We start from the raw sequence: 16,366 nt of genomic DNA, 5'->3' as shown, positions 1-16,366 counted from the left end.
ACTTCATCATACTCTCTGTCAAATGATTAACACCAACAACCATTTACTGACTGATATAAATGTGCTATCTTTTAGCTAAAAAACAGTTACCCAAAGAATGCTTTTTACTTTGATGAGGTTTGTGCCTGAGTGTGTGAATATGGTGATAAATTCATCCACGTGTTTTACAGGGCCTCTGATATAGAAAAGAAATTACCAAAACATATCATTGCCATTTAAGTTGACACCATGATTTTGTTGTTATTGACGGTTATTTTCCCTAATATATGGTAAACCCTCTTTGTATTGTTGGTAGACTAACATCTTGAAGACTCATTTTTTTGAGTTAAGTTCTAAAACAGAAAATATTAGATTTGGTAAATGTCTTTGGATGACTCGAGTAGCCGATACCTACTATGCGGTTTTCACATATGTGGTAAAATTGGTTCTTTACTGTATTTTTAAACCATAAGACGCATTGCAAGTGAACACAGAACGAGATTAATTATTTTTTTCGGGAGATAAATCTTGAAGCAAGCTTTGCACACGAACATAACCATTAGACGAATGTTCTAAAAATGCAGTCGATTTCCAACTGGAATTTAGTCAGTTTAAACACTTAAAATCAGGGCTGCCGGACAACTACCCCCTTCTGACATTAACCCCCCGGACTCATACCCCCGGGACATGTTACCCCTGACAATCACCCACCTGACAAAAACCCCCGAGGACGAATAACTCCGAGGACAATTCCCCCCGGGACAACTACCCCCGGACATACACCCCGAGGACAAATACCTCGAGGACAATTAACCCCATCCCCCGGCAATTACCTTCGGGATTACAACGGCACAGATACCTGACCCGGGTTACTAACCGAGCTAATAGAGATAACGCTCAAGTCCCCACCCCAACCCCCCGAGCCCGTAAACCAAGCGGACCTTTAGCTGGTGAACCCCGTAGTAAGAAAGTCCGTTAGGGCCATGAAAGAAAATTTTGAAATGCTTCTCGATGATAATCAATCCCATTCTCAGCGGAAGACCCCTTGACACCAACCTCATACCGATAAGCCATTCTCACAACATACAGGTATCATAATAAGACAAAAACTGTTAGCAAACTCATGAGTATCCACTAAATAGCCCGTATAAAAAAATATGTTAAAGTAAGGGGACCTGACGTTTCCATCCTAGCAGGATCTTTTCCAGGGGCTAAATGACAAAGTAACAGAAACTACAAGGGACTAAATAAATAATACAGATATATAGCACAACATACAGGGATGACAGAAGGAAGTAAGATCTTTTGGTAAGCAGAGTAACAGATTGGGTGCAATTTCCGTTGTCTTTGAGGTAACGGAGAAGCTCTATTTTATGTATTTATTTCTTTGTATTATCATAGCCAAAGCTTAACACAGACATTACTGCTACATGCATGGCACCTGGAAGCTTTTGACATCACCTGTCGGGAAGATGGACTGGACTACAATTATATATTTGGTAAAGCGGAATGTCCGTTGAAACTCATAACCGAAACATCAAACTGTTACAAAGAACTCCAAGAACGTGTTTTGGAAGCAGGGAGCTATTACATATAGAGAAGCATTTGCAACTATTCCTGATCTGAGGAATGCAGCAGGATATTCCTTTCTTTAGTAAAGAACAGTAAGAAACACATTGTCGAGGTGACTCAACTATAGTTTTAAAGAAACCTGTATGATCCATGTAACTTTTAATACCTTCAACGAGAGAAATGTTCACTAAACCTTCAGTGACGACTTAGCCGACCTATTATTTATACATGTGATTTCAAATGACAGATGCATACATAGTACCGTACATGACATGCATAATGCGAATTTTTGCCGTCGCTGAAACGGCTGCAAGCATTATTTATGCACAGCGCCACCTAAGAAAGATAATTTATCCGTCTTCTGTTCATGTTCTGGAAGGTTTGAAAATAAAGGTGTGCGCGGGTTTGAAAGAATATGGAGCAGGATATCACGAATTGGTATATTCTGGGAGGAGGGTATAACGAATAGGTATTATCTGGGCAATTCCAGGGATTGGTATGATACGTGCGAAAAACGCCACGTCTGCAGTCGAATTATACATGTATTTGTCTCATGTTATAGTAAACGATCAATCTGGCTTTTCAAGTGTTTCCGAAGAGATATCAATTTGACATGTGGGAAGCCAACATTAATTGCAGCTATTAAGATATCTACGTTGGTGATGTGCACCAATCATTCTGATAATGATGCTTTTATTTGACTAGAGATACATGATAAGTGTATTAATTTAAACTGTTTCAATGAACAATATCACCCATATTACATCAGTGGTATATAGACTCCATACTGCACTGAGTAAGAGGAAATGCTCTTGGTCTACCTGAACGTTTAACTTATCTTTCACTGACGAGCGTGTAATTTGCCTATGTTAAAGTTATGACACAAAAACACATGAGATGAAGTGTTTGTTTTATTTCACTGGAATGATTTAAGAATTAGAAAGAAGAATAAGGAAGCAATTGGCATTCAGTCAGGTTCGAAGCTTCCTTCCTTGGTTTGTTTGGTGAACGATGTTATTTCAAGTTTACATTAAAATAGAAGGAAGAGGAATTTCATAGAGTGCAGCCGTATATAATTCAGCATTGGCGCTATCAGTTCAACAGGGAAGGAACTTATGTCCGCAGTATAAAACAAAATAATTAAGAATAGCAATTAGCAGTTTAAATGTTCAATGGAAACCTCTAGTCTCTCTCTGCCTTCACATGTCTCTCCACCCACCTCTCTCCCTCTCTTGCTTTATATATATATATATATTTATTTATTTTACGTTTTACGTTTTACGTTTATGTTTCAAACATTAAAAAGGAAATGTTAAATCCTCGTTAAATTCGTCCATTTCCATAATAATGTACTACATTAGACTACCAAAATGGACGAGGTCCTTCACGTAGCGCGTTTAAAAAAAATAAAAAAAAAGGAATCAAGGTAAGAGTTGTTTCTGCTACACCTAGAAAACTTACTTCTATTCTAAAATGTGCATCGAGTGTCTTTCATATTATATATGCTAACAACTAGCAGTTCAATAATAACTTCATACGGAGCGCGTTTACGAACGCATTGGAAAAAAACTGTCGTCGTTTTTGGTCCCTAAATTTTTGGCCGTAGTTTCATTTCCGTGTAATGTAAACCACAATCGTTATCATCACCTGTCATAGAATCCCAAAATATGTTGGTTCCGCGTGTTGACCCATCGAAATCGGCGTTCAAATGAACATTACCACACTCAGCACAGCCATCACCATTGGGAAACCTCTCGCAATAACCATGTTCTGTAACACAACCAGATGCTTCGTCATCGTTGAGTTCTCCAAACCACCAGGCGCCTTTGTGTCTCTCTGCACAATTGAAGTCGGTCCAGTTGTCGTTATCTCGATCATATGTACTGAAAGACATGTTTTTATGCCAGCTCAGTTTATCGTCACCTAAAAAAAAATATGATTAAAGAACATAAATCTATATAATATATGCGTACCTAGTGCTGATGAAAAAAAGTAGTCTAAATTTGAGTTAAATAGAGATCACCAGCACCAACATATTTGATTATCTTCTTTATTAAAAAAGGCTTCTCTAATCTTGCAATCTTTCATTTACATTTCCATTACATTCTTATCTTGTTATGCGAAATATTTTACATTTCATTTCATGTTTAGTTACTCATTTCAACTAGTGTACAATATGCACGATAAAATAAAGTATTGATGAATAAAAAAAAATCTTTAGTTTATAGATTTTTTTCTTGTTGTTGATAACATGGTTATGAATAATCAATATCCAACGCATATGTTACGAATAATAGCAAAGATCAACGCTAGTATAATTTCGACAGCAGAACCTTAAAATTCCGCTACCGAGATTCAGCAGGAACTGCAACTACCAGTCCTCTAAACTCGCAAATTGGTCGAAAATTCATTGTTTCCTGCGCTTACGTGCCTATGTGTTCAAAACAGAGGTGCACATTTCATTCGAAATGCTTACAAAGCTTAATCCGTGATGATGGTTACCTGTTGTACTGCTAGAATCGTAATCATCAATATTAACCAATCTGTATTTGCCATTTTCATCGCTGATGCGAAAAAGTTCGTACTTTGCGAAGTAAGAGTTTCCGTGTATGTCAGTTACATCGACTCGTAGACTATAATCGTTTTGATTTGTTAAGAAAGATAATTTCTCATTTCCGAGCCAAAATTCTCTATGAAGGAAACCAAAACCTTGGGTATAATCGTTCCAGTTTCGGTAGAAGTCGATCGAGCCATCAATTCGTCTTTGAAATACCTGAATAAAGTAATTAAAGAAAAAACATGTATAGAAGTATGAAATCTAATAAAAAAGTAATTTCAATCCATTGTTTTCTACTTCATTATGATATTAACAGTATCCATGCCATTACGCTGATATTAAAAAAAAGCTAATAAGGGAAATATATATCTTGGAATAATTTAATCGGCATATGCCGAAAAGTGTCACCGTACAGAATAAGATACATGAGAATAAATTTCTAGATAAGCAATTATTCGAAGCAATTTTGTGAAACACTAATTTCAAGATGGACGTTGTAGGTATCGAAGTTCGTTCGCTCTGTTCAATGTTATTTAGAAAAAGAAGAGACGTTCTGTTTCCAATATGTTGGTGAATGTAGGGGAGGGGGGGGGGGGAGGGTGCAGAGGCGGTAGTGTAGGGTTGACGAAGTGGAACATTCTTCCTCCTGTTTTTTTATTAAGCTCATACGTGAGCAACTTCATTAGCTTCAATTCTCTTTCGATATATCTTCACATTTCTTCTTTTGAAAAACATTTCCGACAAAATATTTTGTCATCTAGAGTCGTTGTATTATAATTGACTAAATCGATCGTTTCGTACCAGATTCGAAAGAATATTTGACGTTTTCATGTTGTAAAAATGATGCATTTGAAGGGTAAGCATGATTTGAAGGCAATTCTCCATCGAGATTTAATTAAGCCAAAATACCCTTGATCGTGTGATATGTAGAACTACTCTCCTGAATCGAAGACGGACAAGAAGGGTCATACTCACTGTCCAACCACCACCGTCAATTGAATTGTTACAGTAAACCTGAAAGGGTTCCAAAGAATCAGTTGGCTGGATCAGATACACTCCCGACGTCACATTTTCCCAATCACACGTGTCATGAAATATTTCATGACAATCTTTCGGAAAAGTAGGTTGACGGTAGTAGACCTCTGAAAAACCATCTATGAGAAAATTAGTGGGTTATGTACAACAAATAAAAATATAGCATTTATGACACATAGAACGTAGGCCCTAAGTAATAACACGTATAACACTGACAGCATACACAACAAAACAAAATCCAACTTGGGCGGATCCGGGATTTTACATTACTCAATGATACCGTTCTGTTTTTACTCTTTGTTACATAGTATGGTACATTTAATTACATTCATTTACACACACGTATCTACTTACTTTCCGTGCTTCTTCTACTCCTGTAACTGTTTGCTCTCTCGTCTTTTAATTGATTCACCTATCAGAAATAAACATAACGGAATACTTTAACAGGTTGTATTCATGGTGTTCCTATATTCGATAGCAGTTAAACTTAAAATTAATGTTAATGCGAAAAGCTGATTTACAAGTTTTTAATAGCAACCAAACAACCCTTTTATTCAATTCCTTTAACAACAGCAAACTTGACGGGAAAGACAACGAATATAATTTCTTTGTTTCTGGGGTGATTATACAGCCATAGGTACCACTTTAAGAAAGTACAGGAACCTAGCTCATTACTTGTAGTGGAAAGAACATAACGATATTAAAAAGATGTTTCAAAAAGAATTAATACTTACCGTTTGGCCTCTTGTTGCTGACAATACAAATATCATGAAGGAGGGATATACCAATACGAAGAGGAATGCAGAATTCCACGCCGGCACTACCATCATACTTAATGCTAGACTCAAACTTCTTAGACGCACAATACAAATGACTCAGTGTACCGCGTACAGATTTGTCACAGACGTTCTACTCGTAAATGCGTAAGGTTGGCATCTAATATACATTTTGAGTAGTCGAATGAGAACTTTATTTCCTTATACGTCATCTTCCGTGCAAGCATAGAGAGGGAAAGAGAGGCCTTTTATATATCATATCTGCACAACCTACACTTTCGTTTGCTTCCCGTTGTTTTTAGTTACTCTGCTTGGCGTGTTGTCATTTGATATGAACGAGGAAATGAAATGTTACTAGACTTTACCCATTATCTTTCATGGCAAGCAAGATCTACTGCCAGAAGTAGAACAACGTTGATCTAAGCCTCTGACAAAAAAAAAAAAAAATCAAACCCTAACACCACCCCTCCTCCACCTCCTCGCCAACAGACAGCTACGAGAGAATGTTTCCCTGTTGTTAGTGTAATTCAAAAAGTCATTAAGAAACATTTGCACTGGTGCGATGGGAGTTGGTGAAGTTGATATGTCTAATGTTTGTATTGCTGAAATGGGGAACAGGTTTTTTCCCCTGTAAAGGTCTGTGATGCGTGGTAGTCAAATAAAACGCGATGAAATAATTGCAGATTCTATCCCTAATGATATAGTTACGTTGTGTGGTTGAACTAGGTACTTGCTGCTTTATAGCTTCATAACTGTCACACGCACTGATGAACACAATCCCCATGTCGAAAGGAATTGATATTGAGGGTGGAGTGGGGGCAAATAGTTCGATATACAATTCCTTTTCAATGTTTCTTGATGTATAAAAAAGCAAAACTGTTGATAATAAGTAATAAAGCTATAAGTTTATCAACACTGTGTTTATATCTATTAACAAAACCGCAAATTTTCCCCCGACATTATTGTGATGTCACCCATATTCGAAACTCTTGTCGTTCAGCTGCGTATGGTATTTACAACAATGGTAAATTCTGAAGGTATCTAGATCAAGGTTCAACTAAACGACTGGTTCACGCTTTTTTTTCTTCCAAACTGGATTACTACAACAGTTTGTATGCATAATTTGCCAGTTTCTCATATAGCTCCCCTACAGATAATTCAGAACGCTGCTGCGCGGCTAGTCTCACTCACTAAAAAGTTTGATCTTCACTCCTGCACTCCGTTTTTTGCATTGGCTTCCCGTCTTTCTGCCCATCCAGTGTGAGATCCTACTTCTTACCTACAAAGCGATCATCGGGCTTGCCCCTCAATATACCACTGACCTTCTTACTCATTTGCGTCGGTCAACTACAGTTACGCTTTGATCTTCCTATCATGCGCATTTGCTATAAACTCCTGATCCACGTACCCGCACTCGTTATGGCGGCCGTGCCTTTTCTGACGCTGTGCCTCCTGTTTGGAACAAACTCCCATTTCACGTTCGTGACTTTCTATTTTCAAGAGACAACTTGAAACATTCCTGTTTGATTCCAAGTTCACTTATTTTCTTGGTTTCCTGTGTCTCTTTCCTACTTTGTAAAGTGCTTTGAAACGCTGTATTAAGCGCTATATAAATATAATTTATTATCATTATCATTAATTAACAAGTGTGATGATATTAAATGCAAGTAATCGACACGGGGATAATTCCTGTACCGGAAATGGCAACATCTAGTCCCATAGCAATTTGTAACAGTTTTTTATGGAAGAGCCACCAGCCGCTTCGCTGCATCACGGCGCAGGTTAGGTAACATCCGTCATTATCTATGTTATGGGTGCAGAAAGATTCACCGCTGCTGTTATAGTGAAAATTACCTCGAAACGGTGGTAACGGGAATGGACAATAATAAAGGAAGTGAGAAGTGTCTCGTTTGCGGCAGGGTAGAACAACTGCAGCTAGACATGGACAATATATGTACAGTGTCCTAACGGTTCTTGGAACACAAATTTCTTGATTTTACACAATATTTGCTGGAAATACGTTCAGTTTAATGACTTCCTTGATTTCACACTTAACGAAAAGTGCAATAAAGCATCACGCAAGGAAGTAAACAAAAAATCACGAAAGTGCGTGAACACGCACCACAAGTTTTATTCAAGAATAAACATTTTTTTTTTAATATAATATATTGTAATAGATATGTAGATCCAAGTACTCGGTAGTATCTTACTAGCAATGAATGATGCAATATAAAAAAAAAATCATCGCATTTGATTTTGTCAGATTGTAAAGTGAAATCTAGAAAGGTGATGTCGATAGAAGCTTTTGTTGGCCTCTTGTTTACTTTTTTTTCGTGAAATTGGAAACTTAAAGCAACCATTTGTTTCTTCATGCGTGTTTAATGAATTAGTTTCATTAACCCACGCAACCCACAATCACACTGTAGCATGATCTATCATGGTTCTTATTAGGTGGGGTGTGCAGGCGTTAGGAGTTTTTGGTTGTCCAATTTCAGAAACTCCACAAAAAATACGTTATGAAAGTACTGTTACTCAGATAGAATTATGACTCCAGTTAAATGTGTTAGATGCTAGGCAATCATGTAGATTGTTTCGCCTGACAGAAGTTAAATAATTTGCAATGCATGACTTCTAGCAAGCTCAATAAATACCGCCATGACACCGTTAACAATTCGAAATAGTATTGATCGTTTCATGATGTAAACTCTTTAATCGTTTCATGGTACAAACGCTGCGGGTTATTATTTATCGATTTATCCAATACAAAATTGTAGCTCAGTGCACTCCATAATATAGTTCAAAAATCTACCGAAGCCTTTATGAAGCATTGCAAACTATTCAAATGTTCTTATTTTACTTTCAATTTAAACACAATGATGGTGAATTAATTAAATCAGTAGCCTACTGCAGTTTATAGCAGTCTTTTCATACGGACACAATGACATGCAGGCTAAATGGCCAACAAGTTTCCTTATATTCTATGATAATCATTTTCACACATAACTTTGACTCTTTCGCACCGTTTTGACGTTGAAAAACACTTTTCCTTTATCTCTTTGCTTTATGCAAACATAACTCATCCGGACAGGCTGTACTTAAACTTTAGGATGAGGGCATAAACTTGATTTATACATATATGCTGAAGTTGTATTGTGTTTCTAAGTTCGTGAATATTCAGAATTTTGTTTTCTGTATGGAAAAGTACATATTTCACATTTCAAGGTGATGAGGGTTGATGGGTTTGATGTATTTGGCATAATAGTGTCGACATTTGTTTGATTGTCTCATCGAAAAGCATTAAGGAAGGTTAATGTTCGGAGAGATTTAGCTCATACAACAACCGTGACACTTTTCAGTTAATTGAAGTCTATTTAATTCACTAGTTCATGGTTATATAATGCATACAAAGGATATGGTTGTCACTTGTTGAATGCGTATAAATAGAAATGGAACTTTCTGGTATGTCGAGGCACGACTTAGCTCCCCTCAAATTGTTGTAATTCTGTACATTGTCAGATAAAAAAGCACCCGAGTTGCACTCTATACAATACGTAATAAGTTCTAATTGTCAATTATAGAAGTGTGTAATGCACATTTACATCAGTAGAATCAATGTGGCTTAGTGGTCGAACTATCCATTCATCCGAAACTCTTACAATTTATTTTCTAAAGCAATAATCCTAATTTATCAATTATGACTCATATATTATTTCTCTGGTTTTCTGTCATACATTTTTTTGAGTTTACTTGGATCTTCTTTATAATATACCGTACGTATTTAAATATATATATATATATATATATATATATATATATATATTATTATATATATTTATTTATATTAATATATATTTATACATATATTTATATTAATATATATATATATATATAAATATATATATATATTTATTTATATATATCAATATATCAATATATATATATATATATATATATATATATATATTGACATATATAAATATATATAATAATAATATATGCATTTATATAGCGCTAATTTTGTACAAAACATTCAAAAGTGCTTACCAAAGAAAAAGCCAACCAGTCAGGTCAATCAAATAAGCAAGCTTTAAACATATACGCTTTTAGCTTTATCTTGAAAGCATCCGGGGTCAAGGAGACAATACACATCAATTCCACCGGAAGTGAACTCCACAACCGAGGTCCTTTGTAGGCAAAAGCCATATTGCCTAACGTATTATGATTGATACGAGGAACATGCAGGGTGATTTTAGAATGTGAGCGCAAAGAGTAAGAACTAGACTTCACCGCGATCATATCACATAAATACTTAGGTGCAAGACCTTTTAAACATTTAAATACTTGCAAGATTAATTTAAATTCAATGCGTTGCTGTACATGTAACCAATGAAGAGACTAAAGTAAAAGTAATGTGACAACATGTAGGAAGAGCGTAAAACAACCGAGCGGTTCCATTAAGTACCATTTGAAGTCTTCGAAGCTTATAATCAGGTTAACCAATCATGAGTGCATTACAGTAGTCAATATGACTAATTACAAAGCATTAATAAGAGTTTTAGTACATTCCTTATCCAGGAATTTTCTGATCTGACGAATATTATAGCGTTCATGGTACGCCCTAGAGCAAACTTTTCCAATATGAATGTCCATTGATATGTTGCTGTCAAGATGAACCCCCAGATTTTTGCACTATCACATGGCTTAATATCCACGTTACCTACTTTGAACATCTGAACCCGAGTCTTGAAAATAAAAAATGCTCCCAGTGTTAAGATGATACAACGTTTGCTCCCGTTTTCGTTGTCCTTATATGTTATAACACTGTAGGAAGATACGAGTTTCCTCAGTAAATAAGAGAAAGGGGGGGGGGGGGTTGGTTGGTTGTAAATCCGCTATACTGTACCCTCCCTGTCTCCATTACAGCCATATACTGATTTCCTCTTTTACTAACCCACTGGCCTTATTTTCATTTCTGTATATTTAATCCCACAGTCGTTCTCGTCTCCATCAAGGTTGGTCCAGTGGATGTTCGTTCCACGAGCCCGACTATCGTAGACTCCATTCAGTTGAGTCACAGAACAAATAGCATAGCCATCGCCAGTTGCAAAATAATCACAATGTGTCCACGCGTTTTGGCATGTGCTGTTGACACGAAAGGTATGCCAATTGCTATACCACCATCCACCCATATGACGCTCAGCACAGTTGTAATCATTCCAGCCGTCGTTGTCCTGGTCACGTGTACTGAACAATTTGTTCCTTTGCAACGGCAGTCCATGATAACCTGTAAACACATGAGAAAGATTCGATTTCTATCACTACACGGGATCTGTATTGGTACAAAGGGGGTTGGGGCTGGGGTTTCCCCTATCCTTATAATGATGCCCGTCCCCTCACCCATGGGTTAGATGCGGTATTATTAAACACTCTCCTTTACGCTCAAATATTTAAGATTTGGGTAATATTGGGCTAACAAAGTGTTACGCCTTCCGAGGCTATGCCCATGTAAGGTCAATTTAATTTAATGTATTTAATTGATTAGCCCATATATATATATATATATATATATATATATATATATATATATATATATATATATATATATATATATATATAAATATATATATATATATATATAAATATATATATATATATATATATATATATATATATATATATATATATATATATATATATATTTATTTATTTATTTGTGTGTGTGTTTGTATGGATAAAGCAAGTCTTGGCTTTGTAATGAAAGTACACATATGTAACACAAACATAGTGTGACGTTAGATAAATACGAGTGGCACTAATGGACTATACGGAAAGCGGATTAGGGAACAAAGAAGTAGAACGGATTATAAATGTTTGTGGAACTGATATGTACAGCTCTTCATTTTAGGTGATTTTGCACTGAAGAAGAGCATTTTTGCTCGAAAGCTCTGCAAAAACCAAACATTGGCTGTTCTACTTCCAATGTGATAGATACGTATATATATATATATATATATATATATATATATATATATATATATATATATATATATATATATAAATATCCTTAAAAATTCTCCACAAAAAGGGGGTGAAGAGGTGATAGATACGTTTATAGTACTGATGTTTATTCCAAGTAACAAAATGACAACCTTAAATCGTGTTGTAATTAATATGATGTAAATATGGCAATACTTAAATAATAGCGAGCGTTAGACTGGGCCGCAAATCCCAATGTTATGTACAATGCAACCTCTGTTACCGTATGTTGTTATGGTAGGCTAGACCTAACCTTAACCTGACTACTACAGGAGATAACCGAAAAGCCTGCACCAAAATTAACGACTAAGATTAGACGTTGGGATCTAACATGTCGTCTGAAAACCGTTGGTTATATATTATGGGCCTAGTACCAGGACCTGTACCACGCTGCACTCGGGGGGGGGGGGGATGTGTAGGCCTAACGTTAGGCATAGGCCTATGTTACTTAAATTTGCCAGTTATGACATGGGGCAGTTGAAGATAGGCCTAGGCCTACATCATATTTGCCTGAATGAGAGTTTAAGGCAATGCTTCACTAATGTAGCCGTAGCAATGTTTTGGTAAAAAATAGGCATATTAAATTTCATCAACTATGAAAACATAGATATGTATTCCTATCAATATAGCACATATACGAAAGTGAAAACAACATAAACTGTATTTATCTTTGGGTTTCTGTTTTGTGACCTGTGTTCCAATTATAATAGCTCATAACATGCAGAACGGACGCAATACATTGTTGTGTAACAGTAACGCTGGCCCCATAAAGTATATCACTTGTCTATGCAATGCGTCCAGATTTATATTTTAGTTCGCTTTCTTTAGCGTCTATGCGTCTGCTGAACTTCTACATCTGGTAACTAGAATTGCACTTAGAGTAAAACATTATATAACCACTATTACGAGTATAATTGCTTCTCTATAGTTGTGAGAATGAGTACGAGTAGGCTACACTAATCTCAGAGAGTGTGGTGTTAGCATTTAATGTTGTACTTTTATGTACACTCGACTCCCATTGAATGGTGACAAACCGTAATTTAGTGGAATTTTCTGATGTGTTGATCTTTTCAATTTTGTTTGTCCATTCTAGATCTGTCATACCACTTGGTCATACCACCAGGTAGGAATCGAACCCCGGATCTTCGTGTCACGTACCACTAAGCCAGTGGTTCTACTGGTGTGAATGCGTAGTGTAGGCTTTGTGTAACTCTCATAGAATATCAGTCCGCGAATATAAGTACAGGTACACATCCTTAAGTACTATCTCCAGTACAGACAATTATGATAGCAATAAGAGCACCAAGTATACGGACTCGCTTCTAGAAAACGACGAAGCACAATAACATCACTATAACATTAAGCAGAGAAATATTTAACTCCGTAGTTAATGTGATATATCAATGTCCAATATAATTAATATATATATATATTTATATATATATATATATATAAGATTGATAATAGACAATTTGTATGTACGTAGATGAACGCTATAGGCCTTGATTTAAATGTCTATTTACATGATAGCAAATATTCCGATTATATCACATTCATTGTTTAGATCATTAACGAGCTATCATTACATAATGACTGTAAATTGAAGTATTGAGACACATACACACTGATGTCATATACCTAATATTTCACGTGGTCTCATTTCTCGGGGTACTAAATTAAAGGTAATATATATAATCTAACTTTGCAACAAACAAACATTGGAAGATAATGGGTTTATTTGAAGTTAGTTTTTGTCACGAATGTGAAGACGTCCCAAATTTGATTTGTTTTGATTGGAAAAGTAAAAATTAAAATTGAATTTTACGCTGACACAAATCGTAGCATTGTTGTTGGGGTAAAAGTGATAGATACTACTGTCATGAAAAACTTCCCGAATCAACTAAGAAAAACTTATTCTATTTTTGGCAAGATGTAAATGTTACTTTACACACAAGGCGGAACACTTGACCTTGTCTAAATGTGGCAGCATCGATTCACTTGAACTCTGAGCTTTATTTTTATTATTTTTTTTTATTTATTACAACTTTTATCTTCAGTAATGGAGATGGGTTTTGCAAATAATCGCTATACAAAACTGAATATTTAACACGACCTAATAATTGCATTTGTTTTAGTATCAACATTATTAGCAATATTTTGCTTTAAAAGTATTTAAAAAAAGGAGCAAACGTAAAAGGTTTCAGATCCCAGTGGAACTATGACATCACAGATTTACAAAACGAGATGAAGCCTGACACGACTATTAAATCAGTATATATCTCAAACGTACACACACACACTCAAAGGAACTGTTTGGGCAAGTTTCTCTTCAGAAAGATCTCTCTCATATGAGCCAAAGATCATGATTGGGTTTGTTGCTCCATTCAATACACAATGAATGTATTACCTGTATTAAACAACAAACTACCTACCGTGCCCGAAACCACAGATAATAAACCACTTGTCAGCATCATCCAGACAATCACAGAGAAGAAGAAACAAAAGTTCTTCCCCATTGTTGTATAGGCTATGTATAGTTTAACAGCTGTATGAATAAAGTATATGTCAACACATCGGTTTATGCAATACAAATGGTAGCTCAGTGCACTCCGCAATATAGTTTAAAAATCTACCGAAGCCTTTATGAAACATTGCAAAATATTCAAATGTTCTTATTTTACTTTCAATTTAAACACACTGAGGGTGAATTACTTAAATCAGTAGCCTACTGCAGTGTATAGCAGTCTTTTCATACGGACACAATGACATGCAGGCTAAATGACCAACAAGTTTCCTTATATTCTATGATAATCATTTTCACACATAACTTTGACTCTTTTGAACTGTTTTGACGTTGAAAAACACTTTTCCTTTATGTTTTTGCTTTATGCAAACAGAACCCATCCGGACAGGCTGTACTTAAACTTTAGGAACGATGAGAGCATTAACTTGATATAGGTTGTATTGTGTATATAAGTGATTCTAAGTTCGTGAATGTTCAGAATATTGTTTTCTCTATGTGGAAGTACATATTTTCACATTTCAAGTTAAGACTTATTGATGGGGAAGGGGGGGGGGGGGGATGGGTTTGATGTACTTGGCACAAAAGTGTCGAAATTTGTTTGATTGTCTAATCGAAAAGCATTAAGGAAGGTTAATGTTCTGAGAGAGTTAGCTCATGCAACAACCGTGACACTTGCAGTTAATTGAAATCAATGTAATTCACTAGTTCATCCATCCATCCATCCATCCATCCATCCATCCATCCATCCATCCATCCATCCATCCATCCATCCATCCATCCATCCATCCATCCATCCATCCATCCATCCATCCATCCATCCATCCATCCATCCATCCATCCATCCATCCATCCATCCATCCATCCATCCATCCATCCATCCATCCATCCATCCATCCATCCATCCATCCATCCGAAATTCCAATTTATTTTCTTACCCAATACTCCTAACTTATTAATTGTGAGTGATATATTATTTCTCTGGTTTTCTGTAATTCAATTTTGTTGGAGTATCCTTGATCTTCTTTATAATATATACATATCAATATATATATATATATTTATATATATATATATATATATATATATATATTTATCTGTCGATATTTTTTCTTTACCTGGCATTCTTATAAAACACTTACCTCGTTTTTTTTTAGGAACGAGGAAATACTATTTATCCTGTGCGTGTAAGAAAACTATTGAATATCCCGGCGTGACCGAGTTGGCAATAAAACACATCAAAAAAGACAAAAAAACAGGAAACCCACAGTGAAAAAGCCATGCATTGCAAAAATTAAGGCCTTAATAAGTTTTATAGTATTGACAACTACAAATAATTATCGTAGCATTAACAAGAATGTATAATAACAAGTGTGCCTGTTTAAAATAGAAGAAAATATGTAGTTTTCGATGGGGGAATTAGGATCACTAAAATGATTTATTTTAGTTGAAATATGATACATTTACAATAATAAACAAGTATGGATGTCGAATCAACGAAAGAGATCTATTGAATTCAAGAAAAAAAGAAGTTCATTTCATTTCGCTAGTTTATTACCTCATCATACTGCAGTGGCGGGATAATAGGGGGCAAGGGGGAAATTGCCCCAACCCCCTTCCCCAACTTTTCCCCATACCTTGTGTTTTGTTTTTATCGGATTCGATCGGTATACCACATCAACACTGACAAGTCTACCATACTTTTATACTGCTTTATATGTCACTACACAGGCTATAAGAAAGATGGATCCATTGTGACGATTATTCTGTCGATCCGAAACGCACTGGTACTAGTATACTACTACTATTACCAATGTGACTGTGACAGGGGGTAGGAGTCGGGGTGGGGGGTGTGGCACTGGGGGCAAGTTTTCCCAAAATAGCAAATGT

General features: G+C 35.8%; 2 protein-coding genes across 2 annotated transcripts in view; both read right to left on the bottom strand.

Moving 5' to 3' along the window:
• Positions 1–14,526, bottom strand: part of LOC139974237 (fibrinogen-like protein A) — a 77,452-nt gene extending 62,926 nt beyond the window's left edge. Inside the window, exon 1 of the mRNA XM_071981247.1 lies at positions 14,388–14,526. Coding sequence (XP_071837348.1) covers positions 14,388–14,471 — 84 coding nt within the window. The 5' untranslated portion in view covers positions 14,472–14,526. The remainder of the gene's footprint in view (positions 1–14,387) is intronic.
• On the bottom strand, positions 1,545–6,141 carry LOC139974231 (fibrinogen-like protein A). The gene is made up of 5 exons (XM_071981236.1): positions 5,878–6,141; positions 5,498–5,555; positions 5,084–5,262; positions 4,054–4,324; positions 1,545–3,474 (listed from the first exon to the last, which is right to left on the bottom strand). The coding sequence occupies exons 1-5, from the start codon at positions 5,971–5,973 to the stop codon at positions 3,140–3,142; spliced, it is 939 nt and encodes a 312-aa protein (XP_071837337.1). The 5' UTR covers positions 5,974–6,141; the 3' UTR covers positions 1,545–3,139.
• Positions 14,527–16,366: the final 1,840 nt, after the last annotated feature.

The sequence above is a fragment of the Apostichopus japonicus genome, chromosome 9, assembly GCF_037975245.1.
Source record: "Apostichopus japonicus isolate 1M-3 chromosome 9, ASM3797524v1, whole genome shotgun sequence".
Taxonomy (NCBI): Eukaryota; Metazoa; Echinodermata; class Holothuroidea; order Aspidochirotida; family Stichopodidae; genus Apostichopus; species Apostichopus japonicus.
Note: the sequence above shows the minus strand (reverse complement) of the source record. Positions and strands in the feature narration are given on the sequence as shown.

What these genes read in the sequence shown, in the direction of transcription:
- LOC139974231 (XM_071981236.1), bottom strand. Translation starts at nt 5,973, where the DNA reads ATGATGGTAGTGCCGGCGTGGAATTCTGCATTCCTCTTCGTATTGGTA. An exon ending in GAGTAGAAGAAGCACGGAAA is followed by an intron (nt 5,263 to 5,497) that starts GTAAGTAGATAC and finishes ATTTTCTCATAG; the next exon opens with ATGGTTTTTCAGAGGTCTAC. An exon ending in TTGACGGTGGTGGTTGGACA is followed by an intron (nt 4,325 to 5,083) that starts GTGAGTATGACC and finishes TACTTTATTCAG; the next exon opens with GTATTTCAAAGACGAATTGA.